Raw genomic sequence first — 26,472 nt, forward strand, 5'->3', positions numbered from 1 at the left:
AGACGAGTTGGTAATTCAAAGTAGGAACACCACCTTTACAAAATCAACATTGTAAACAAGAACTTTTCACCTACACCGTTCACTCACGGACTTCCAACACAGTCTAAATACTAATGACAACCCAATCAGAGACAGCAATTCTTACCAAGCTAAAGCTAGCTCTCAGAATTTTAACAAACCATTTGTAAACTTAATCTTTATATAAAGATGCACCAGAAAAGAGGCTCCAGTGCTGCCAAAGCTAACTTTCATTGGTATTTCGGGAGACAGAAAAGGAGACAAGGATTTAATTTGTCTCATTTTTTGAAATTGGTATAAATGAAGTCCATGGTATGCTCATTACAGCAAAAAATATGCAGATGGAATGATTTTTTTCTGTCCAGTGTAACAGCAGTGCAAATTAAGGAGACTCAGTTAGGTAAATTAACTTTTAGATCTGGAAAGATCACTGGCATAGGCAAAGGCTCTGAGTGGAAAAAGGTTAACTGGATGCATGGCAAAACCTGCATGTTTTAAATTAAAACTCTCTAATCCTGTCTACTCAAAGGATGAAGAAAGCACAATGAAACAGATTAGGCGACAGCAATCATATTGTATCACTGTTGCCTGGAAGCCATGTGGAGAATTTCACACTTTTGCACTGCGTTTTAAACTCACGCCACCACCCCTCAAAAAAAAAAAAAAAAAAAGAAAACCCCACAAGAAAGCCTATCATTAATACAGACCAGGCTACTGGAGGAGAGCCCGCATACTAAGTCACCACTGCTTATCTTTGAGTTATCAGAATCCCCCTAAGTACACAGACCAAAGCAGAGACTCCTGTAAGAGGGAGAAGGCTTGTGGAAAAGAAGGCTACCAGTGCGGCACAATTTTTTGTAATTGTAAATTTTGCTGCAGAATTCAGAGGACTACAGATCCATCACAGGAATAACATCACAGCTCCAAATCCAAAGGGATTGGTGTCACTTTCTTGAGGCAGAAAGCATAAAGGTATTTTATTTCCATCAGTTCTGTGATTATACAAACTACTAACAGGATACCCTTAAATATACATGTATATAAGTATAATAAGAAACAATAATAATATAGATACAAAAAACTGTACATACACATCCAAAATATACAGTAAATGGAGACCTGCAAATGTTTTAGAAAGGGTAATACCGAAGATATTTCTTCCATGCAATTAGCAATTATATTTCCCATATTTCTGGCAGTCTCAAGCAGGTTTTCAGCTAATTTAACAACTGATGTCTCATGTATAAGTCACTTTTTTTTACAAACTTACTTGCACAACAGGAGGACGCTGTAGCGTTGTTGTGGGTTGCACTGTTGTTTGAGCCTGAGACACTTGCTTGATAATAGTAGTTGGTGCCACCTGTCGTGCAATAATAGGTGTTCCTGGAGCCTGGGGAAGAGGAAAAAAACCCAAACACATTAATTCTGAAACATATATATAAAAATCTACCTTATCTAGCATTTTCTTTCTAGATAGTTGTCATTATTACAGACACAAGAGAACACATCTGGACCTTATAAAACTGTGAGAAGAATTTTTAGTCTTAATGCAACTCTGATGATCTCAGTACACATATACCCACATCCACTTTTTTCTTTTATTACAGAACAATGATTCTTTGGGGAGAAGAGTTCTACGCATTAACCATATACGGTCTTGAATGGTCGTCTTGATATCAAACAGTTTTAAACTTAATGCCATTCAGCTAGGTAAAAATATTTTTGATGAATAACAGCCAAACTGTAACAGAATTAGGAACAAAACGCAATCCTTATGCCATGTGGAAGAGACTGTATAGCACCAGTTTGACCACTGGTTTCTTCAAATCACTAATATCGTACCTTACTTTCTGGTGTATTCTTCACAGGAAAAAATATCTTACTGTTTTTACCACCACAAATTACTGATCTAACCTGCACTGTCGATATCTGCACTGGAGGAGCACTGGTAGGTGTAGCAGGACGAGGAGCCATAGCGTTTTGAGGCTGAGACTGGGCATGTGCCTGTGCTTGCATCTGCGCCAAGGCTTGCTGAGGGATCATCAGTAACTGCCCATTCTCGCTACGCACGAGGACCATGCCTGTTAAAAAGGAAACAGGTCAAGAAACATGCACCCTTTTCAAATACAAAGGAACGAGGTTTTTCAGGGTTTTTTTATCCAAGTTGGATACATATGAAATTAACGTACTGTTGATGGACTACACAGCTAACAAAAGTGGTTTAGAATAAAAGCAAAATACCCAGCTCCATTATCACATTTTGTATAGAACAGCTTCATAACAGAAATGGTCTTTCTCTATCAAAATGCTCAGTATGGTGTGCATCAGAACACACAATGAGTCGTATTCACCCTAATCAAAAAATTCCATGTGACTAGAGGTTAAAATTAGCAATCATGTAAAAATCCTACCCGCTCTTTACTAAGAAATTTGTTTTCTGAAACATTGCAAATGAAACAAAATCTTGCCATTAGGCAAGATTTTTGTTGGTTCTTCTTTAAGAGAGGAAAGAAGTAACATAATCAAACATAGGCTTCACAATCAAGAGGACCACAATTGTCCAAATTCTAAATTAATTTCCCATAACAAATTTAGTAATGAAACTGGCTATAAAATCATAATCTTTCTCATGTGCATCTGCAACAGCCTGCATTGTGCCATGTTACACCCCAAAAGAAAAATAAAATGGAGAGGGAAATGAGGCAGTGATTCCCTGCTCAGCCACTCAGATCAACAGGCTTAACCCCACTGGGTAGCTATAGGGAGCCAGATTTTAACAGGCAGATTTTCAGATGACAGTCTGTCTTTCTTGAAGCCCCAAACAGGATCGGGACAACACGAACTGTTTTCCAAGAGCTCATTCATTCAGCATGCCTCAGTCAGCCCATGAGAGCCTCAGGAGCTCAGCAACTCTGACAAAGCCACCTAAGGAAACAAACTGGGCGCTCAAAATTAGTTAGCCCTTGAGCAACGAACTACAGGAGGAAACTTCACAGCGAAAAATCAAGAGGCACTACTGAAATCAGGAAGTTTTTCTTAAGTGTTGTTTAGCGAATAAAAAGCCTATACACGTTCCCAACAATATCTGGAGGTCTGGTCTATGCCATCTCAGAGCATGGCTGCTTCAAAAGAATCAACCTTTCATTTGCTTTTCTATTCAGATAAAGTGCTGAAATGTTTGCAGACAATGGCTTATACAGTTTCCTTGGACTGTTTGAAAATCAGTGCTAAACCGCAAAAAAAAAAAATCCATATATGGATTTCTACAAAAATGAGTTCAAAAGAAAAAACAAATTTTATTAGCTGATTTGCCACTAATTTTTTCCTTACATTCTCTACATTAACTCTCTTTTAATGAAGCAGTCAGAGACATTAAACTAGTTTACATCAAAAAGGTGACTTTCCATTGCAACTTACTCAGAAGTGTTAAGGTGGGACCGCAAGGCGCTATGGACAAGAGCTATATCTAGAAACAAATATTCTCACACTGTTTTTCTGCAGGAAAGGAGGAGAGGGGAAAATCTTACTTATAATCTTGCAGTCTATAGAAATCAGTACTTCTTAGTTTAGCTGTCAAGTCCAAAAAAACCATTTTCCAAGCCATGCCAAAAAGCAAAGTCTTTTCTCCTGTAACTTAAGTATTTTCATTAAAACAGCAAAGCCATACACTACCACCACCACAGCTTACAAGACATTTAAAAACCTCAATAGTGAACACAGAGCTTGATCCTGTCAGCTGCTCATTAGAACCACCGCTACCTTCTCACCATCAGCCTCACGCTAAAGGGAGGGATGCTACTGACAAAAAAAAAAAAAAAAGGAGAAATTCAATAATTTAAAGACTAGAGAGTGACCTCCTACTACATCAAGCTCATTCCTGCACAAACAGAACTTGTCATCCTCTTCCAGTGTGCAAACATAAAACCTTGGGAAATGAACTCCTGTTGCCCGCTTTTCTCACCCCTCATAATCATCAGCTGAAGAAGCTAAACACTGCATCAGTGAAAATCTTCAATATTATTGTAACTGAAAACATCAGTACAGTGGAAATCTGATTAGAGGAGCTATTTTCAGGTCAACATCAAACCTTAAGGCTTGTTGATCACCATTTAGCTTCTAGCAATTGAAAAGGCCCAATGCAACTATGCCTGTGCTTTCAGCAGCCCTTAAGTGTCACAGAATTACAGTGACATCCCATAAGAAACTTTTTTCTTAAAATTAACAATTTTGGGGGTTCCTCAGGATATTCCAGGTCTAACATACCATCCAAATTCTTCAAAGAGGTACAGATTTTTTTCCTTCCAGAAGCAACCTAAGAGATACTAACACTAGTTTTGGGTTTGGGATGGGAGGGGGGTGTTTGTTTTTTTAAACTTCTCTCTCAATGCAAAAGTGACTGAAGTTATTTGAAAGTGCCAACCTAAAGCAGCTCACCTGCATCTGAAAACCTTTACAGCACCCCACAGCAGCACACAGCTCTATACTACCTGTTCCAGTTTCCAGCTCAATACACACACCAGGCTCAAGAACGCAGCTGCACTCCGCATCAGCGTCTTGCAGCAGCACAACCACCCCTTGGGACACCAGTACTGTCAGCTCATTGTTTTTCTCCCCAAAACGTGAATGAGAAAAGCAAGAAAAGAAGGGAGATAACCACGAAATGACGGTTGACTACACCTGAAGAGCAAGCACAATGTCTGAACAATGAAATATTCTCCCTGAGCTACATGCAAAATTAGAACATGCCTACACATTAACATAGCACAACTGCTGAAACAGACAGTTGAAAAGCATATTAATGTGAGCTTTAGAAAACATATCAAGAAAGTTCAATTTTCAGCAGCAGACAGACAAAACAATCATTTGTAATTCAAGCCCTGACTCTAAGCACTATCCTGCTGGATTTCTAACTATGGTAAATCTGAACCTTCCCTTAAGCATAGGAATCATAATAAAAAAGTAATTCATACAAAGCTACATTCATATCTGTCCCCATTTAAATAGTTCTTTTATACTGCGCTCATATTTGATAGGCAGTTTCTAACATGTCTTTAAGTTAGGGTCTACCACTGATAGATAAATTGCTGTGCATACTTTACGGGCTATATACAGACATAAAGACAATTACAATTACAAACATCAGTCTAGTCTTGCATAAACTTTAATCACAGTATGATGATATAAGACATTTTACCTGCTTGAAAGTATATCTTGTTAGTATACGGGTGATTTCGGAAAAGGGGTAAAAATTGAGATCATGATGAACTTTGTTATCGAAGTTTTTGTGCAGAAGTTCACCGGTAATACAGTGTGCAAGCAAGGAAATTTTGACTGAACACTTAATACCTCTCCAGCCTTGCTGAGAATTCTTTAAAAGGGAGATGGAGTTGCGCTCTAGCTTCTCTCTCCCAGCCCAACTACACTCTTTTCCAACCCAATTAACTAAAAAAGACACTCACTACCCCAAAACTATACCCAAGCTGGTATTAAGTGGATTTTCAGGGAAGTTTGGAAAGCTCATTGGAGCTAACTTGATTAAGAATTAAAAAGAAAGTCCTATTTATTTCCTGCTTCTAAACAAAAATCAATGTAGGACTCTCTCCATACATAGGTTAACCATCTCTCAGTTGATTCACTTGTTACAACAGAAAAAAGGAGGGGCTGACAGCCACACGTATATAAAAAAACCCCAACACATTTTTGTCTCTTGCATTCCAAAACTTCTACTTTAAATATTTAAATACAGACAAGTATCATAACCTCAAACTCCAATGCATAAGGGTGCAAATGCTGTATGAACCAGATCAGAAATGACTACCAGGTACCAGAAGACACCTAGAACTGTACCAAGGTATCTCACTTTCTAATTAAATTCAGCAACATATTTAAAGTAAGGATGAAAAATATCTGTTTCAAGTATGCCATCCAGATATTTTGTTCCACAAATCGGTGAATTGCTATTTGAGACCAAACAGCTAATAAACATCATTGGAAATGTTCACTTAGAAAAAGGTGACAATAAAACTCAGCCATTTTGAATATCTCTGCCTTCTTTTTCCTAGAAAGTCTGATCACGTGTACTCTAAAATCATATTCACTATTAAAAATGCAAACATTCAAGCTTTCCTTCCAAGTCTCTCATTAAAAAGCTAATTAAAATTAAAATTAATTACCATTTTTGTTAGAAGTTAGAGGCTTAAGAGAATCCTGAAAGAGGCTCATATTTTAGTTTGAATCAAACAATTCATCATGGCGCCAAGCGAAGGATTAACAAAACTGCGTTGGATTGCTCCTTATGCCAAACAGACTTGAGCTCCTGACTAGTACAATGGTCATCTCACGTGTTCTTGTTGTGGACACCTTCCCAGATCTCTCCTGTTTTCAAGAGTGTTTGGATGGGAAAGTTCATTATTACACGATGTAGCCACACGATCCTACACTGTGTCATCTTTGCCTCTTGCTATTTGTATTTCCATTTGATAATGGCATTTCCATTTACAAAGTGTTGTGCTTTGGGTTTTTAGAGTTTGGGGGTTTTTTTGTAATTAATAAAGCTTGTAAAATCATGCAGTGGAATAAAAAGTGAAGAGCTCTGGCCATGTGACATGTCAGAAAAACAAACCAGGCTTTCTTCTAAGGCTTTTATCTTCCTTCTTCCTTTGAAATATGGCTTCACTTCGCAAAGACTAAAGAAAAAAATTATCAGAATAATAAAGGAAGAAGAATAAAAGAATATTTTGTAGACTTTGCAGACCACTCTGACTACCTGTGTGACTCCTGAGACACACAGCTTTCTTGCTAGAGAACCTCTACATCTAAACAACCCAAGCCAAAACAGTTTCCTGCTTTTTTACCAGCTTGTGCTTAATTATATTTAATTAATAATATTTATAGGAGCTGGACTTCCCAATGACAGAGGTAAAACTTTCTGCAGATAGAGCAGGCATCTTGAGGTTACGGTTCTGAGGAAATACAGTCCAGCAAATTGTCACCGTACCTAGTAGGCAGCCACTCAAACAGCAACAAATCTAGGTGTCGCCCTCTCTCAGAATAAATGCTCTGTTGCTCAGGGACTCGATTCATCCAGAAGCTGACATACTGAAAGACTTCATCTACAGTCAGCAAGCGTCTAACGTGAGAACCATAAAAAGGTGTGCCCATGCTTGTCACCGGCATACCAGCATGCAAGAATGAAACTCTTGCGTATCTGTGAAATACAAAACCTAGAAAGAACTCTATCAGATCACAAGTGACAACATCTCTTTCTGATGCAGATACTGAACAGAAGAACAGAAGGTTCAAGCTTAGAGATTTTGCTCATCACCCACGATGTGCTCACACCTAATCCAGATGAATTCAGAACCATTACTAAGGAACCTAGACTTTTTAAAAGTTCTTTTTTTTTTTTTTTCAGTAGCTGAGACATGACAGAAGAATTAATGCATGTATGATCTTGAAATTGCATGGAGATACCCTTTTCCAGTTTCCTGAGAAAATTGTTTTCTTAAAGTAAAAAAGTAACAGTTAGGGTCAGGGAGAACTGTTAGGCAGCAAAGAATCACCTTCAATACACATACATGCCGATGTTGAGAAAGAATGTCCAAGCCTGAAAGAATAACTAGAGGACTGATGCTTCTCGTGTAGGAAATCAAAGCACTTACAAATATCTCTAGAAAAGAGGGTTATTGATCATAAAGTCCACCGACATCTGACAAACCTTCAAATACTAACTAGATTTGCCGGGAAAGTTCGCTAAGAGGTTATCTTAATGTCAAAGCAGTTTGTGCCTGAAGTTCTCAGGCACACGCTCATTTGTAGCGAGATGTTGCAAACATTTGACAGGGCAAAAAAAATCTGACAGTAATCATAAGCCAGCTGTGCCACATTAGCAGAAGAAAGCTTTATAATAGTCCCCCTTCTGCATTGTCAGAAGGGGCTCTTGCAACAAAAAGGAAAGCAAGTGCATGTAAGGTTATGCAAGTTGATATTATACACATCACAAAAGCCATATAAAGCAAAGGGGACGAGTCAATGCTCTGTAGACGATTGTATCAGGCTATACAGAGACACTGGAATGACAAAACCCTTATAAAAGGACAAAGTTTCTAAGATTTTCCCAACACAAAAAAGCTAGAAGAATACCAGAGACAGACGGAGAAAAGAACAGCTGCCTATGTAAACTACAGGAAGAAGTTCCAGCAGCGATATATGGACCAGGGTCCCCTACTGCAGAAAAGGAAATCACAACCTGGGACCGACATCAATGCTGTCCAACAACCCACCATTCCTCCTCTTGTGATAACTGGAAAAGCTCTCCCTCTATAGGAATGAAAGGCCAGGAAAAGAGGGAAGAACCCATCAGTCTCCTAATCCACTGCAGCTCCATGAAAATCTGGGTCATTAAGGGAATCCTCCCTAACACAAGACAACTTTTAGCAGATTTAGAATTGTTTACACGTCAAGGAAGAGCATCTGTAATAAAGCAGGAGACACACAGCAGCTCAAGAACAACAATCTATACACCAACTCATGAGAAACAGTGATCACAAATCAAGATGAATAGCACAGAACTTTAAATGGCAACACAGCTGTGCATTAGATGTTATTGAAGACACATTATTTTGTACCTGATGAGAGATGTGCACCACCACATGAGAGACACTGTCTTAGTTTAGGTGCCGTTGATGATCTGTGCTGCACAACAAATCCAGGAAGAACTTTTACTTGAACTTTATTGCCAAAGTCTTGGACACCGTCATCGATCCAGGCTCTTGAGCTTCATGAACAAACGTGGTTGGTTTGTCACTTCTATAAAGGCACCTTTGCTCCACAGAAGTAACCGTAGTGCTTACGGAGAAGTCTACATAGCGCAGGTATCAGCTCCTGCAAACCAGCTCGGGGAAAATGAAGCCACGACTACCTGCGACCTCACCCGCTCGAGAAGGACTCGCACTGCACTGGCACGGACCAGGTCAGCCTGTACAAACACGAGCAAGTGGTGACACGTTCCCTGCTGAGCTGCAGGTCTACAGGCCGTAAAACTGCCAGGCAGGGATAGAGCTGTCCAGCACACTGGAGCAACCTGAGATACGCCACCAGATTCCCTCACATCTTGTTCCAGAGTGACGGGCACCCTAAAGCAACGAACGCTGAGGGTTTGCACACAACTGTACTGTGAGCACGCACTGCACACTGCCAAACACATCTTAAAGGGGCCCGTTAAACGTTCAGCACCTGGTGCGCTTAAGGTGAGCTACAACTTGGCATGAAAAAACATGACTGTCAGGTGTTGCTTCAGAGCATCTCGAATACAAAACATTTGGAGTCTCTCCTGACAGGCCCCAAACATCACACCATAGTGAAGACTGCCCCGGCACAGAGTCTGGACAAGAATTTACTACACAGCTACAGAAGTACATCACTTCTTTCACTTTTCAACTCATGTCACTCTGGAATAAAGTACACTTTTACCCAGATACAATGCCTGAAGTTTTGGTACCGCATTAGTTTACTACAGCACTCCACTTCTCTATCATCACTCTCCCCACATGCTCAATCTGCACACACAGATCACAACCAACAGGTATGGTCTGTGAAATACTAATTCCTGAACAACTGATTTCTGATTCTCGTCAACATAGATGAAAGATACATTCTCAAAAATCTCCAAGAACCCTGACCGCAGCGCACAGAAATCGTATTTTGCTCAGACCAATCACACAAGTTCACATGATGAAAAACTGCTTTTGTTTTTTCTTACTAAAGAGTTAAAAAAACAAAAGAAACACAACTTCACAGTAAAAGCTTTTGCTTACTCTCAGCATGCAAGAATTCAGTTTCAAACTACAGAACTCAACTGTACTGTTTAAAAAGTGAAGAAGTAAATAATTTGTAACTTAATGACTCACAAATCTTTTAAGAATATAGTTAAAGGAATAATGTCATGCTCGAATGCCAAAAAGCCATGTATTTAACAGTGATCCCATATGGGAAAAATCTTACCTGGTCAGTTGAAAAGGTGGGTAAGAAGTGTTCTGGGAAATCTGTCATTTTATACAGCAACAATTGACAAATGCTTCAACAACAATGTGATTTGAAACTATTTTAACTTTTCTGGAAAGCTATATTCCTTGAAAGTGTGTTGACATTCCTTTCTAGTCAAGCATACAACACCAGAACACCAGCGTGCTCTGTCAAACTGCAACCCAACCATCGCACAAATCTGACTTTAGCCTGATGCAGAAAGAACCAAGAAAAACACTAACAAGAGCTAAACCAATTACTTTAAATTATTGATCTCGAAGTGATTCAGATTTAGCTCTGCCATTAATTTCAATATACTTACATCAAACAACAATGCAGTTACACCAAAATCGGATTTGTCTTTGAGAAAGGAAGACACAAAATAAAATGTCACTAATTCTTTTAATCTGCTATTCTAAATAGGAGATTTTAAAACTCAATTAATCTTAATTTCTGGCAAACACTTTGTCTACACCAAGGCATATCAGCATTAGTGCTGCTCAAGCCCCTGACGAAGTGGGAATGGGCAAGCTACGTTGCATTCACCAGTCTGCACACAAACACTTCACGAGGAGTAATGCATTAAATCCACGTTACCCTCCTTCAAAATGCAACACCCTAAAACAACCGAGTACATGAAAACCCATAAAAACCGCACTTCAATTCGTCCCCACTGTGAATGCCCTACTCTAGGCATATACCCTTCGTTAGCACTGACAAAACCCTTCGCTGATGCCACCTTTTCACCCGGAGCTGTGCAGACCCAATGTTAGACAATTCTACCGATTGACCGCAGCCCCAGGGGAAGCGTTCCCTCCAAACCCTCCCCTGCAGAAACAGCCTGTGATTTTAGGACTCTCTCACTGCCAATACAGAAGTTATTCTGCCTTGAGAATATGCCAAACACTACGCCTGTGAGTTCAGACACAAACTATCAACGTGGACATGATATTACATGTCATTTGGCTGATAGCAACATTTATAAATAGCACTGCTTTTTCAGTTAGTCTGAACACAGAAATAAAGGTATTTTCACACCTGTAAGCTTGAATTCAGAAAGCTTTTAAACAAAATCAAGTCTCGTTTTGATTTTTACTAACCATCAAATGCACAGTCCTGAGTAATGACTAAGCTTAATGACTGGGTATGACTAACACTTACAAATAATTAGTGCCTTCTCTCCCCCTCCCCCATGGAGGAGAAGGAAGGAAAGAAAACCAAATGATACACTGGAAAAAAGGAAGAATGAAAGCAAGCAAGAGGTTGAAGTTCACAGCACGAACACTTGTCGCTTCTGCTAATCCACCCTAAACATGACTGCACGTATGTTTATTAAAAACTAACAGCTCCTCATGCTTTTCTACAAACTTCTGCACAGTGCAGCCACTCTCAGCCTTCCTACTCCAGATTTCTTCTTCTGACCTCCTCCACTGATCCCTCGGCACATACTCTCCTGGTCACCTCCGCTGACTCTTTTTGCCATAGATGCTGCAATTCCTCGGTGCTACTCCTTGGAGTTGGTAGTTCTGACTCATATGAGCACAACTGGTCTCACTCGCCACACCACCACTTATGTCGAATCCACCTGATGCTATTAGATTCTGACAGAGACATTAAATCTAACCCTCCCTTACAGAAATGTTTGATTAATAAACTGAAGGAAGGTGTGAAGACCCTCCCTTAGAGAAATATTTGATTAATAAACTGAAGGAAGGTGTGGAGACCCTCCCTTACAGAAACATTTGATTAATAAACTGAAGGAAGGTGTGAAGACAGCTTACTACAGCTTCACTGCCCCCTCAAACCATTTAAGAAAGACTAAGAGCATGACACCACACCCCATGGCTTAGTTTTTGTTTATACTCTGGCCTCTAGAGCACACATTTTTCAACTGAATCTATACTGGTTGTCTGTACAGAGTCTACCCAGTATGTGCTTTATTCTGTACCAAAGTACTGTGACAGCTTTTAGCAGTTCGACTACTCTCAGAAGCACGTATTAATCAAGCTGTAAGTTAGACCACTTTTACTGAGACTTACTTGATTCAATACAGATCTTAGAACAGTCATGCTAGCCATGTAAGATAGCATTACATACTGACACAAGTTTTATGTTACTACTTGTCTAGGTACTGGTTACAACGCATTACTGAAAAAAAATATTTTAGTATTCAGCACTTTAAGGAAAAAAGCATCGAAATTAAAAGATACAGGGTGTTCATAATTCACAGTTCAAATTTATAAACAGAGTTCTACACTGACAAGAAGTTACTCAATTTTTATCAATATACTTTTCCAAATCCCACAAAAAGCTTGGCAACTGAGTCAAACCTTGCACTAAATCCTGTACAAACACACAGTAAAGGGACTGTCCCTGGGTAAAAGGATTTATAACCTATTTATGCACTTTGCTGAGAATCAGCCTTTTATGTTCAAAGTGTAACTTCCTGATCGCTGGCAATACAAGTACAGAAACCCATCTTTTTCAAATGTTATTTCTAGCCTGACAACAGCTACAGAGCCAGAGATTACCTGCATTTGTCCAATGCCTTAAGACAGCACAACTGAGGTGCTGAACGCTGCCTATACAGACCTCACTGCAGAAACGGGATACAGTTGTGTCAATTCCTTATGATTATCACCTCTTTCTTGATTATTTATAATCTATAACATTATACAGTGACGATAATCAAGGTTTTGTTCTTACCAAAAAATATTCTGTATTTAAAATACCTTTCATTAAAGGCATAAATAAGGCCTCCAGGACAATTATTTCAGTTTACATTAAATATTACATTAAAAGACACCTGAAGAAAATTACTCCAAGACATGAGGCTTTGTGGTAAAAACTCGGTTCTCACTTCCTCCAGACACCCGTACCTCCAGAAGACAATCATTATTTCTGGAACAAAATTAACCACAGAATAGAACCAGGGTAAAAATTTCCAGATGAAGCTGATTTAAAACAATCCTAAAAGATTTAAAAAATAGTAACAATAATAATAATTTGCTCTATTCATGTTTCCATGGTCTCAGTGAAAAAAAAAAAAAAAGCCTCCTCTAATTTGAAATATGAGTGATCACACAGTCTTTACAACTGTTTAATTACAGCCTGGTCTGTGTACAGCTTTTATGCTTTTCTCACATTTGAGCTGAAAATGGGCCTGTTTTGCCACAACAATTTAGTGGTACAATCTCCAGTGTCGACACAGCCATATCGTTGTAGAAGATGTTAATTCCCTTCTCTTACGAGGAAGCAGCATGCAAGAGGGCCAATACAGCAAAAACTGTACCCAGACAAGAAAGGCTTCACAGCATTCAAGAAACCTGTATCAATATAAATATACTACAACTTCTTGCAATTAGGCAAGACCTTAATTAGTTCAAAAACAAATTCAAGTTAATGCATTAACAACTTCTAACCACACAAACACAAAGCCTGAATATCCCCCCAGCCGCTGTCTGTAAAACAACTGTGTGCAACCCATCAAAGGGAGAGACACGTACTGAGGCTTCGGTCCCAGAAGCGCACCAGGGAAACTTCGGCAACGTTCTCGGATCACACAGCCATTTGCACACAGGAACATCCTCCTGGCCGTACACAGAAAAAGCCCTTTGTAACTTGCGAGAGCCACATTACTAGGGTTTGGCCTTCCTTCTCGTTCAGCTTCACAGTTCATAATACAACTGAAGCAACTTATTAAGTACAGCTAAAAATTCCTTTGTATCAGAGTCTTCAGTTGTGAGAAACACAGTTTTCAAAAGTAATTTTTTCATGCCACTACCTCTTCAAATCTTCTTTCACAAGAGATAATACGCCTGACGTAAAAACACTAAACTTGCTAACAACTTACCGTCTTCCACCCAGCAAAAGCCTTCTTTTTAACATCAAGCAAGGGCATCAAATTCAAGGAGCAGATTCAGACAGATAAATGGAGTTATAAACATTCATAAAGTTTCAACACAGAGAATAATCTTGACACGAGCAGTTATTTTCAGGTAAAAATGCTCATTCCAAGTATTTCTACAAAAACTGCATATAGTAACAAAAAAAAAAAAAAGTTTAACATGTTCTGTTCTTAAGCTACTTCTACGTCCAGTTCCTACTAAGCAGATTCTTAGTATCTGATCACACAGTTCTTATGAGATCAGAAAGCCAGAGAGCAAGCTCTCCATAAGCCAGCATCTTCTCTTTGCTAGAACCCAGTTAGACTAATATCGGTATTTTCAACTGCATTCCTGAACTACTTCATACATTTATTTTTTTTTAGGATTCTATTTACATATCATTTACCAGAACAGAGAAGACAAACAGTAGTAAGAGTTTTCATACACCAAAACATTTCAATTGAAGAGAGTTTGTGATCCCTACTAATTTGTGTCTTATCAGTGCCCAAAACTGTTACATTTTCACCTCAGATTGCTAACTTCGCTGCAGCATCCTGTCTTATAAGTGACTCAAGTCCTGGGCAGCATCCAAATTTGTGGTCCTCAAACCAGGACACTGCACTTTAGAAGTAACCCACATAGATTTCCAGAGATGGAAAACTCCTCTAGCTCACTCAACATGTAACTTCCAGAGTAGGAGAGTGCAAAACGTCTCAAAAGAAACAAATCACTTGCTGCCAGTTGTTGACCGACAGCTTTGATCATAAGCCTAGTGATACCCAAGAAACCCAGAAAGACCACAATTGAAAGTGTAGACAGACACATGAAACAAATCCATACATGCTCTTCCAAAGCCTGTTGGAAACACCAGTATTTTCAGTAACAGGACTGAACAACACACAGTCAAAGTTAACAGCTTTCAGAGCTTAACGGAATCACAATTATCTTCCCATTAGATCCCATCACTTAAAGATACGCTTATCAGATGTGCAAACCATCTCGGGACACTCATTTTAACAAAACCAAAAAAAATCCTACTGCGCAGCTCTGAGTCTTAAGTTCTTTGGGGTACAAAGCAGGATTCCTCGGTTACGAAAGTTGCAGTAAGAACAAACACAACTTTCAGTCTGGCGACATATGGCAGATCTGATGTAGCAGATTTCAAACAAAGCAAAATGTTCCTTTTGCTGATGCATGATTTGAACATAAAATCCACCCCTCACCCAGAAGAGCTCTGCAGAAGAGATCCACAGTTATCTTTCAGAAAGAGAGATACCACTTTATGTGCCAAGTAAGGACTCCCAAGCTCTAATCTTGGCAAAATATCGATTCCCTCATGGCCTTGGGCAAGTCAGAACTTCTCTAACTTGCTCTTTCCCCCAGCTCTAAAGCAGGGTTCATACTACTTTATTTACCAACCACACACACACGTTGCAAGGATGAAGTTTTGTAAAATGCTATGAAAGTAAAACATACATACTAGAAGACGCTCCTATTAACATTGTGCATTACAGACATCATTTTTAGCAAAATAGAGGCATTCCAACACGGTTAACAGGCATAATAGTGGCAGCACATGCAACATACAAGGGAACTATCATCAGGATATGTTTGAACTCGCTTGCTAGTCAGTGAGAAATAGAAACAACTACATTCCCCTACTCCATAGTATTTCTTCTGATCCTTTCTGTATCTCTTGTACTACGGGCGCCTGTACACTTCCTCATCTATGTATATTCCTGGCTACTTTCGGCACTTCTGGGGTACATGTTTCAAGAACAAAGTAACCTGCATCCAGGATGAAAAAGTAACACAAATTGTTTCAAAGCGAACAGACCGTGAGGTGCTCCCCAGCTGCCGCCCTCCTCTTTGGGCCTGACCACCCCAGCCCCTGCTGAAGGACACTGCACCAACCGCTCCTGCAGGGGTCATGTTCTCAGCGACCCCAACTCCAACAAACATACGACTGCTCAAGCCAAAAAGACATGAACCCACGCTTTCAATTCAGCATGCGCTCAGCTAGTCTTCCCATCCTAACGCCTCCATAGTCAAGGCGTTGGCATCCACGGATACCAAACAAACCCAAAATCGTTGGGTTCTACAAGTTTCCGTCTAACACTAAGTGAAGTTCCCAGCCTCTCAGGCCGTGAAGACAACCTCGAAAGGCCGAGTAGGCGGAATACATCCTGCAGGTCCTGCAGAGCACAGCACCAGCGTCCTCCCAGGTGCCCTCTCCCGCCACCGGCCGCCAACAGCAGCCCCGCGCTCATTTGCATAGGTTCCCGCCACAACGCTGGGACGTTGAATTTAAAGGGGCCTCGCCCCTTTCCCGGCCAGGCAACGGCCCGGCCCGTAGTCCCCACAGACGGGGCACTTGAGATGCCCTCCAGACAGACAGCAACGAAGAAGTCCAGCCTCATCCCCTATCCTCAGCTACCGGCAGATCCAACCGAGTTTTGTGGAAGTGACAAACAAGTTTCATTATTAGATACAAAGCAAAACCAATCTTTGATGGCGCTTCCACTACAGCTGCACCACTGCATTTCTGCTAACGAGAACACTGGCAAGAAATTTACACGAACTATGAAGACAACCTACCCTACCTGCTATTTTAAAACAGGACTGAGTGTCACAGAATCTTGTTTATTCAGGAGGGAAAAAAAAAGTTTGTCTTTAGGATAAAGCTAGCAAATTTTCCTAAGTACTACCTCACTCAGAAGGTGAAGGAAAAGAGGGGACAGGGGGACATGAAGGTTTCTAGATCTCAAGTTTCACCTGAGCTAGCAGAGAAAACTGTCCAGACCCACCAGCTCTATATTGTTCTGACTGTATACCTGCAGCACTCTCTCCAGCTTGCTCCTTTCTTTAAGCAGGCACCTTAATCCTTATCATGAGATGCTTGAACACAAAAATCAAGCAGAAGAGAGTAACAACACAACTGCAAGAACAGAAACCAAATCTCTGAACCCTCAAGTTGACAATACTGCTAAAGTAGGCATAAGCTCCCAGACATTGGTTTCAAAACTGTATTACAGCACTGCTGGAGAAGACAGTATTTTGAAAAGTGATTTTGAAGTACACAAGTTTTGTCATTCTACAAGACAACTGTAGCATGTGTCAGCGATGACCTCTAAATGCTTTACGAGCTTTTACATTGGAAAAGGTTAATCTCAGGGTATAATCTCAATTACACTTTTCTGAACATCTGCAACAGCAGAACACTGCTTAGTGCTTCTAACAAACTCACCAATTTTCCTACCTCTTACCACATTATTGTACAACACATTTCACATTATTGCTTGAAGTACTCTGAAGCAAAGAACTTCATACAATTTATTTTCAGTCACAGTTTCAAAAGATGTTGCATCTTTAAAGCAGCATTGTATAAAGAGAAACTTGTGTTCCCACCCCCTAGAAAATTATCTGACATGTCTTTGCTAAGAAGCTATAAATAAGGTTATTTTTGGACCTTCATTACCCAGATCTGTCCAGTTGTGTCACAAAGTTCCAAAGCTCCTGAAGAAAAGACTAAGTGCAATAGTCCTCTTCCTCAAAGATGTCAGTAGTGGGAAACGATTAGAAATGCACAGATATTCTCAATAGTCCAGTTTCTTTGAGAAGCAATACACCAGAATCCAGGACGGTCACAACATCTATGGCCCACTAGCTCTTCAAACATCTCTAATTTGGTCAGTCGATGTTCGTTGCACAATTGCCTTGATGCAATACAAAGCATTGTTCTAAAAGTAATATATTTTAAAAAGCAATGATCGAGATTATTTTCCACGTGCTCTTTTTAAACAACATTTCGAACCTCTCAAGGCTTCTAACTTTCAGGTCCCAAGTTAACAACGCTTACTGACGGTTTTATTTTCTGCTTTCCATACATGTGAAACTGTAACTGTATGTTGGAGAGCCAGAAACAGCAATTCAGCGTAAGAAAATAACTATGGAACATGTGCTGCTCATTGGTCAAACCTTCCATAGGAGTTTTCTTTCTAAGTGCTTGTAAATCTCTGTGTAAAAAGCGACATGTGCAGTGTATGATTTCAAGCTATTTCAAGCACTAGCAAACTCTTATTAGCACACAACTTTTAAAACATAAACCTGTGAATGGAAATACGATGCACACAGCAGATGCACAGCATACAAGCGCTGCAGTGGCAGCTTCATGCTACCAAACTGCCTTTAAAAATCTGGCCTACGACGCTGTAATTTGAAACACAATTTCACAAGCAGAGTCATCTATTCTTCTCTCACTATGAATGTATATGCACTCTACTACAGATTAAAGCAGTTGCATGTGGCTAGACTCTCAGAGGTCCTTAGCCCTTGCACCTGCGAGATGCTTGTAAGAGCTCAACATCCATCAGTTCTTAAGCGTTCTGTAAGAAATGCTTTATGCAAAACATTTGCAAAGTTGGCTACTTTCACGAAGTATAAAAATGTAAACCAAGGCAATTTAAAAAAAAATATCTGTTCCACTAAGAAAAAAAAATATATCCTTTCCGATATTAAGTCTGTCTTACCACGCAAGAACCCAATTTCCAATTTCTATATATAGTCATTATACTTGCTTATTATAAGTTGATTCTTTTGAAGTTATAAATATTTTTTAGCGCGTAGGACAGACAGGAAAAGTGCTTAATAAAAAACCTCAAGTGTTTAGAACCTATATTGTTTTACTTTGATCTATGGAGACCTCCAAAGGAGCAATTTATGGTCCAATTACGCTTAAGGACTGGCAACGCTGCTTCTAAGAGTAACACATTTCAGTATGCTACGGCAGTTTGAAAACATCAGTTGCGTGGAAAAAAGGTCCCACTGGACTCGACAGTAGTATTTTTCCCATAATCAGGTTTATAATGCAATATTAGTGAAAATGTAGGTATACATGGCAATAGACTGTAAACCTGAAAAACGCTTCGATACGCTGTGGCAACAGATAAATAAATAAGGCTTTTCCAGCCTATCAATTTACAAGCTTCAAATTAAGCACTGGGTTTTCAAGGTCTGCGTTTTACTGCTTTTTTTTTTTAAATTAGCAACACATATCATTCAAACTACTCATATAGGGAACAATCTACTACACCAAACAAATGAGAAATATTTATGCCAGTTAGAACTTGGATACACAGAATGTTTGACAGACTTCAGCGAACTACATGGCGTCACATACCATAGATGGCACATTACACAAAAAGACGGTGCGTAGGAACACAGGACGGTGTCTGATCTACCTTACGTGACAGGTGCATTGCTTTAAGGTCAGTTAGCAGTTTCAGTAGACATATTTTCACTGAGACCAATTGCAATAGATGACACGCAACCACCACTGATTTCTTTCAGTACTAGTAGCAAAATTTAATTAGTTGTTCTTTATATACTGCCACGAAAACAGCGAACAGTAAGAATACAGCTATTACTATATACTATTAAAAATACAGGAAACTATGTGTAGGTTCACACAAGTATTTTCAGTCAAAAACGAAACTGGATAGAAGTACAAGCCTCGTTCAAAATAACAGCAAAATATATTGCCTTAAATCTCCAAATCTAGGATATTTAAGGAGGGACAGAACAGTTCTCGGAAAAGAAATGCTTCTCATCCTGCTTTTTCCTCACCCACTGATTTCAGGACTAGATTCCTTGTCCAGAGATGCTCAGCACTAAGCATGAGACTAGCTACTACAAAAGCTGCAACCCTAGACACAACAGGGTGAGGTAAGGACATAGGAAGACTGCCTTTTGTATCAGAACTCCAGTGACTAAAAAGATGATCATAAGCTTCAAATCTGTGAGTTTTTAAGTCAGACTTTGAAGGTATTTAAAGCAAAAGACGGTAGTTTTCTTGTGTTGTATCTCCTGCTTCTCTATTCATGAGTGCTCTGTGGTACTGGGGGCATGCAGGGACAGAGAGGGAACTGAACAGCACGCGAAGGTTATACGAACTACTGACAAAACCGCCTTAAAAGTCAAAATGCCTTACACGAAAATGAAGTAGCAACATTTCACTTGATAATATTCCATTGTCACGCTTTGGCAGTTTGCAGCTTCATCTACACTCACATTGTAACAAAGATACCAGGCAGAGTTATTTGCGAATTATTACTGCTGAAAAGACTTTTTGGTCACCTGAAATCATATGCTAAGTAGCAGAATGCTACTATGCTACTACTCACACCAAGACGATTCTCATTGTTAAGTGTAATGCCTTTTCCACAATTCACAATTAAACAGCGAGAAAACTTATTTGGATGCCTTCCTCCCTGCAAGAAATACACTTCCAAAATAAAACCCCTCAATCCTCTTACTTACCTGGTGGTAACTGAAAATTCTGAATGTTAGTTGGATTCTGAGGTGGCTGAGGCAAACGAGGTGCTAAAACTGTAGGAGTCAAAGTTGCTCTGATTCCACTTGTAGTTGCTGTTGGAGTCCTTGGCAGACTTTGTGCCACCGTATTGGCAGTGCCTTTCGCCATTCCTGTGGGGGTGCCAGGAGCTGCAGGAGGTATCCCACCAGGATTGGGAGCAACATTGGGGAGCCCAGCTTGCATAGTTTGCCCAATAATCATGTTACCCCCTGTAGTACTGGGCTGGCCACCAGTAGCCAGTGTCTGCTGTTGGGATACTGCCTGGACTATAGTTTTAGGAGACTCAGATTTGATGACCTGTGTGGCAGGAGCTGCTGGCACAGTGGAACCAGACTGGCTGTTCACAAGCGACGTCTGGAGGGAAACTCCAGATCCCACAGTGGCCGTAGCAACAGCAGGAAAACTCCCCACACTGATGGTTGAATTGATCACAGTATTGCTCCCATTTTGAGTGGCTGCACCAGCTGCAGCTACTGTGGGTCCTGCTGCGTGAATCGGTGGCCTCACGAGCGTTACCGTGGGTGCCCCAGTTCCAATGGCCGGGGGCGGCTGCGAGGAGATAACTGTGGGCGAGGAGGAAGATGCAGAGGACACAGAAGTATTAAGGAAAGAAGTCTGGATGACAGTGTTGGAAGCTGATGGCAAAACAGCATTAACAGTATTTCCTTTCCCCACAGATCCAGGTCCATTGTTAACGAGAGGGGCCACAGCAGGTGCAGAAGCGGGGTTAGCAGTCACAGGAGTCCCAGAGAAAGCAGCGCTGCCTGTGTGGTGAGAGTTCATCACCACGTTACTCCCATTCAAAGTCTGCACTGTCGTGGTCCCAATCTTGCCATTCCTGGTGGACAAGGCAGTTGCCATGGTGCTGATAACCACCGATTTGCCCTGACTGAGGGTCCCTGGAGCAGCAGTGACTTCAGATCCTCCTGCTGCTGCAGTGGTGGTGCTGGTGCTCGTTGTGGTGGCTCCATCCAGAGTTGAAGTCTGGGACCTGGTGTTATGATTAATAACGCCCCCTTGCACTCCTCCTGCTCCTGCAAAACAACAACAAGGTTAAACAGAGAGAATGAGCAAGAAGAGAAGTCCAGCGAAGACAGAACGTTCTCCCTCATCACCAAGTCTTCTCCACCTCCCAGGCTGCCTGCCTGGAGCCAAGAAAACAGGACAGAGCGCAAACTGAAGATGGCTTTGAAGACACTATCTTGAAGGCTCCAATTTCCCACCAAAGACTGGATGACTCAGTATTAACTGTAACACCGCTGCTTTCAACACTACAGTAAGACAAAATAGGGAAAACAGATTTGATATGAACCAAGGGAAGGGAGGAGGAAGATCATCTTAGACCTCTTCCCCATTCTAGGGCATGGCATCCCATTTAGCAAGAGGACTGCAACTGCAAGGAGGGAAAAATGGCAACAGAATACACGTTAATAAGACATATTCCCTATGCCCAGCACACATTACCCTCTAATCCTTTCATCTCCTGCAGAGTAAGTCAGTTAGATCAGGAGGCTCAACAACAGCAAAATATGAAAAAGTGAAAGGAAAAGAAAACATCAGCCTGGCAAGACAAGAAGTACTGCAAGGCCTGGAGTAGGTTACCAGAAGATCCCTCCACTTTATTACAGAATTTGTTCTTCTGGATCTGAAGTTCCCACAGACAGAGATAGTTAAAAATAAATAAATAAATAAAAAGCAAAGCTGGTTTTGAGAAGGGACAAGATGATGTAGCTTCTTGTCCTGAATAATCCTCACGCCCTTTGATGAGGCCTGGTGTTATCACAAGTACAATCACACACAGTCCAGGTCCTGGCCCTAGAGAGACAGAAATGGGAAAAGAATAGTGACAGACAAGATACTGAGATGCATGTTATAAGGCTTAAGGAGATCCTCCTAGAAGAGCTTCATTAATCATAACAGAAGGTCTGCAATATCTACTTACACTTCAGCAACAAGAAAGCAAGCAAAAAAAAAAAAGGGGGGGGGAGGGGAGGAATTGCAGAGAGATTCTGGGGAGACATTTTTTTAATTCCCCTGAAAAACAGCTTCCCTCCATTCTCTTGTAGCCAGCCCTTAGTCCCAGCCTTCACACTATCCCCCTACAGCCTTCCCAACACGAAGAGGGGGAATATTCCCAGGTAGCTACGGGGGGTGGGTGGGTGGGTGGGAGAAGACATTGTACAAGGTGGGGTGTTGTGGCCTGAATTCCCCCCCTTCCTGGGACCTGGTGTTGTGACAACACCCCCTTGAGGGCAGAGGAGGAATGAGAGGTGTTGAATGCCCCCTCCAAGCCCCTGGAACAAGGGAGGGGGTGGGGGAGAAATATCCAGGCAGACAGATATGGGGGGGGAAGCATTTTGAGGGACTTCCTCCCCTTGAAATCCCCCCTCGCTTCCTCCTCTACAGGAAATAGGTGTCATGATTAATAACACCCCCTTGCACTTCAGCAACAGAGAAGGGGGAGGGGAAGGAGCATTTACACAGACAGCTAAGGCGGCATTATCAAGAGGGAATCCCCCCCATAACCTCCACCCCTGGAAAGGGAAGGGGAGCCGTCACAGACGGCATGGGAGGCACAGCCATTACCAAGGGGGTGGGCTCTGCCTCCCTCAGCCCCCGAGATTAAGAGAGCCCCTTTACACTCCAGCAACAAGGGCAGGAAAAGAAGAGGGGACCGGCAGAGTCACGGACGGGCACTGCCGGCTTATTCCGCGGGGAGGTTGCCCCCACACATGACAAAACACCCTCTAGTAAGAAGAAGCAAGGAGGGAAAATAAAGGGGAGGGAGCAGAGGCGCGGATACACACCGAGGGGGCATGATGAGGGGAGGCTCTCCCCCATATGATCGATACCACCCTTTGCACTCCCGCTCCTGCCACAACGAGAAGGAGGAGAGAGGGAAAAGGGGGGAAAGCAGTGAGGGAAGGAGGCAGCCGGAGCTGGGGAGTGGGGGGAGGGGAGGGCCCCTCTCCCTCAGAGCCCCCCACCCCTGCCCATGTTACCTGCTTTTGTGATCTCTGGGGCACTCAGTCCCATCTTGCTGCTGCTGCTGCTCTCTGTTTGGGCATTAGCATTGCCTCCTACTACTACTCCTCCAGGGCTAGGGCTAGGGCTGCTGCTGCTACTGCTGCTGCTCACAACATGGTTCCCCAGCAGCCCCCCAGCGGCCCTCAGGGGCTCCTGCGCCTTGTGGTGCTGGTGGTGGTGGCCGGAGGCCGCCAGCTGGGACTCCAGGGAGCCCACCAGGTCGCTCACCACCTTCTCATCCACCTCCGTGTTCAGGAAAACCTCATCCAGCAGATCCGAGCCCGCCGCCATCTTTTTTTTGGAGGGTTCCTGTGAGCTGCTCCCTCCTCCCCCCCCTCCCCTTTCACTCCTCCCTCCCTCCCCCCACCCCACACACACACTCGGCCCCCGCCGACTGCGCAGGCGTGCGCGCCCAGCCTCACATCACCGGCCGGAGAGGGATTCCGCCCGCCGCTGATTGGCCGACGGCCGCCTATAAAAGGCAGGGCAAATGGCTGCGAATGCTTAGTTGGGAGTCGGGCGGCAGCGGGTCGGCGTCGGCGGCGCTGCGGCCGGGGGCGGGCGAGGGGGGCGGGCGGCGCGGGGTGGCGGGCCGTGGCTGCAGGGGCGGGCGAGGCCGTGGGGCCGGCCGGCCGGTGGAGCGGCGGGGGCGGCTGCGGCTCTTTGTCTGCCTCGGCCCAAAATGGCTGCATGTTTCCCTGCTGCTCCCTGCGCCCGGGTCTCCCCCGCCGGCGTGAGTCTGAAGGGCGCCCCACACCTGTGCCAGCTGCGTGTAACTGATCCACCGGCGTGGGGAGGGGGGAACGGAGGGCGGGCGGCGGTCGGGCCCCACGCCCAGCCCCGGGCGGGGGCAGCGGGCGAGGAGGAGCACGCCGGCCCCCGCGCCTCCCTCCGTCGCTGGCAGAGGCGGGCTGCACCCGGAGCGCTGCCCGCCCGGGGGGGGCGCAGCCCCTCAGTGCGGCCGCGGTGGGTAGCGGCCCCGCCGGCCGGGCCGCGGGCGCCGCCGCCGCCGTGTGCCAGACGCGGTCTCCGCAGGCTTCCCGATGCGGCCTGAGCAGCCTGACTCAGCACGGCAGGGCCCGCGGCGGAGGGGCCGGGGCGAGCCCCGGGAAAGCGCGGCCGAGGAGAGAGGGCGGCTGCGATTTCAGCGCTGAGAAGCGAGAGGAGAGGAGAGGGGAGGGGGGGGAGAAAAAAAAGAGAGGGAGATCACGATTTTGAACGGTCCACTCGCAGCTCCGAGCCCGGCACCGCGAGGCGGGGGCCCTGCCGCGCCGGGGACGATCCCCGCCTGTGTGTCAGCGTGCGTTACACCCCCGCTGCCGCTTAACCCTTGGGGGGAGAGCCCTGCGTCGGCAAAAAGGCACCGAGCGGGGAACCGGTGCGCCCTGGCGCCTGCTCGGGGGTTGCTCCCGGCCGCAACCCAGTCCCCGTCGCGCCGGGCTTGGGCCCGGAGCCCCGGAGGGGTGCGGTGGGGCTGAGCCGGGCGCTGGCTGCAGGTGGACGCGGCTCTCGCTGAGCGCCGGCCTGACAGTAGGGAGCTGCACTTTGACCTTGTTGTGCAACCGTCATAAAGGAAGTAAATGGAGTTAAAGTAAAAATACAACCTGCCTTTTAATAAAGGCTCTCTCTTGCCAGGCACTGCTTCCCCAGAAAACTGAACCATTGGAACAATATTGACTGAAAAATAAAGCGCAGCGTGTGGTAATTCTTCAGGGGTATCAAGCTGAAAATAGCACCTCTTATTTCGGTATTTGAGAAGAAGCTTTGCTCTTGCGTGTGGGGAATGGGTGGAATTGGAGGCTGGAGCTGCGTTGCAGTGGGATTGTCTCAGCACCTGCTGATGCCGTGGCTGACGATGCCCAGAATTGTCGGGCCTGATAGCTGGCTGAAGGCTGCGAAGGTGGAGACTTGGAAGAATAAGAGCTGTGAGTTATCTGCAAGGAGGGATTGCTTTAAATAGGTCAGAGACAAAGTATTCTCTACTTAGGGTTGCCCAAACATGGGTGTCAACGCTTCCTGCATTACATATTTGTGGTGATCACTTCACTTGTAGTACTGTAACGTGAATTAACGTGCTCTGCTTGCTCGTGGGCCCCATGAGCAATGGAAGCAGTGCTGAAGTACTGGCCATGCCTTACCCTGCCCCCAGATACGCAAACGTGTGTACGAGGGCGAAGCTGTTTGCCAAAAGCTCGTATGGGAAACAGAAAAACTGATAGGTGTTTGTTCTTAACGTTTAGACCTCGAGTAATAGGGTGAGTATCTTTAAATCAAAAATCTTAGGAATTCACAGCTAATGGTAAGGGATGGTACTGTTCCAGTTTCTCATGGCCTCCTCTCACCTGCAGTAGCCTTCTGCTGCTGAGTAAAAATTACAACGCTGAGCCTTTCCTAAGGCTCCGATCACTTCACCAGGTGGCATCACTAGGAGGGACTGCCTAGCTCCTCTGAGAAGTTTAATATAAGTCTTTTATTCTTGTTCTCAAATCTTTTGTACTCTGCAGCTTTTCTCAGTCATCATTTAAATCTCAAGGGAGAGAAAGAAAACGCTCTTTCCTTCTCTATGACTTTTAACTTCCATTTTATCAGTTTTTGACAAATTACAATGCTGCAAAGCAGCTGGGATTTTACAGACGTCACGTTGCCCATTTCTTGCACGGCAGGAATCCTGCTTCAAGCAGGGTAGTCCCGACCAGTTTGCTGCTGCCACAGTCGAGCACGTTGCTCGTTTTAGCTATGGTGAAATTCTATAAGCAACATACCAAAGAACGATCTAGAATAGAAGTCTGGTCACATTCCCTAAACAGTGGAGGAGTTAATCTACATCAGCTGCTCAAATGATTTATTAAGGGTAAAAACGCTGGACTCAAGTTGAACCAGCACCAAGTTCTTTTTCACGGCATCTAACCAGGAGCACAGCCCGGCGCTGGGCCGCAGCGCCTGAGGAGTGGTGGAAGAAGAGAGATTGACGTGGGAGATGGAAGGAATTATCAAGCGGCAGCAGCAGTCCGCATCAAGGGTCAGAGCAGCCTATGTTCTTCTACTGCGCGCATTCTAGGACAGCTTGAATGAGGCTTACAGTTGCGTGCAAAACTAGAAATAAAAACCTAGAAATCTTCCTGTCCTTGTTCTAACGCTCTCTTT

General features: G+C 43.3%; 1 protein-coding gene across 2 annotated transcripts in view; it reads right to left on the reverse strand.

The window, feature by feature from the left end:
• TAF4 (TATA-box binding protein associated factor 4) overlaps window positions 1-23,619 on the reverse strand; it is a 38,528-nt gene extending 14,909 nt beyond the window's left edge. Inside the window, exons 1-4 of one of the 2 annotated variants that reach the window (XM_086474899.1) lie at window positions 23,304-23,619; window positions 20,247-21,332; window positions 1,933-2,099; window positions 1,289-1,408 (exon numbers count right to left, since the gene is read on the reverse strand). In XM_086474899.1, the coding sequence (XP_086331025.1) occupies window positions 1,289-1,408; window positions 1,933-2,099; window positions 20,247-21,332; window positions 23,304-23,619 (1,689 nt within the window). Of the gene's footprint in view, window positions 1-1,288; window positions 1,409-1,932; window positions 2,100-20,246; window positions 21,336-23,303 lie in introns of both variants that reach the window. The other variant, XM_009948117.2, reaches the window with a different exon arrangement.
• Between the last annotated feature and the right edge of the window lie 2,853 nt (window positions 23,620-26,472).

Source organism: Leptosomus discolor, chromosome 17 (genome assembly GCF_034619465.1).
Source record: "Leptosomus discolor isolate bLepDis1 chromosome 17, bLepDis1.hap2, whole genome shotgun sequence".
In the NCBI taxonomy this organism is placed as follows: domain Eukaryota; kingdom Metazoa; phylum Chordata; class Aves; order Leptosomiformes; family Leptosomidae; genus Leptosomus; species Leptosomus discolor.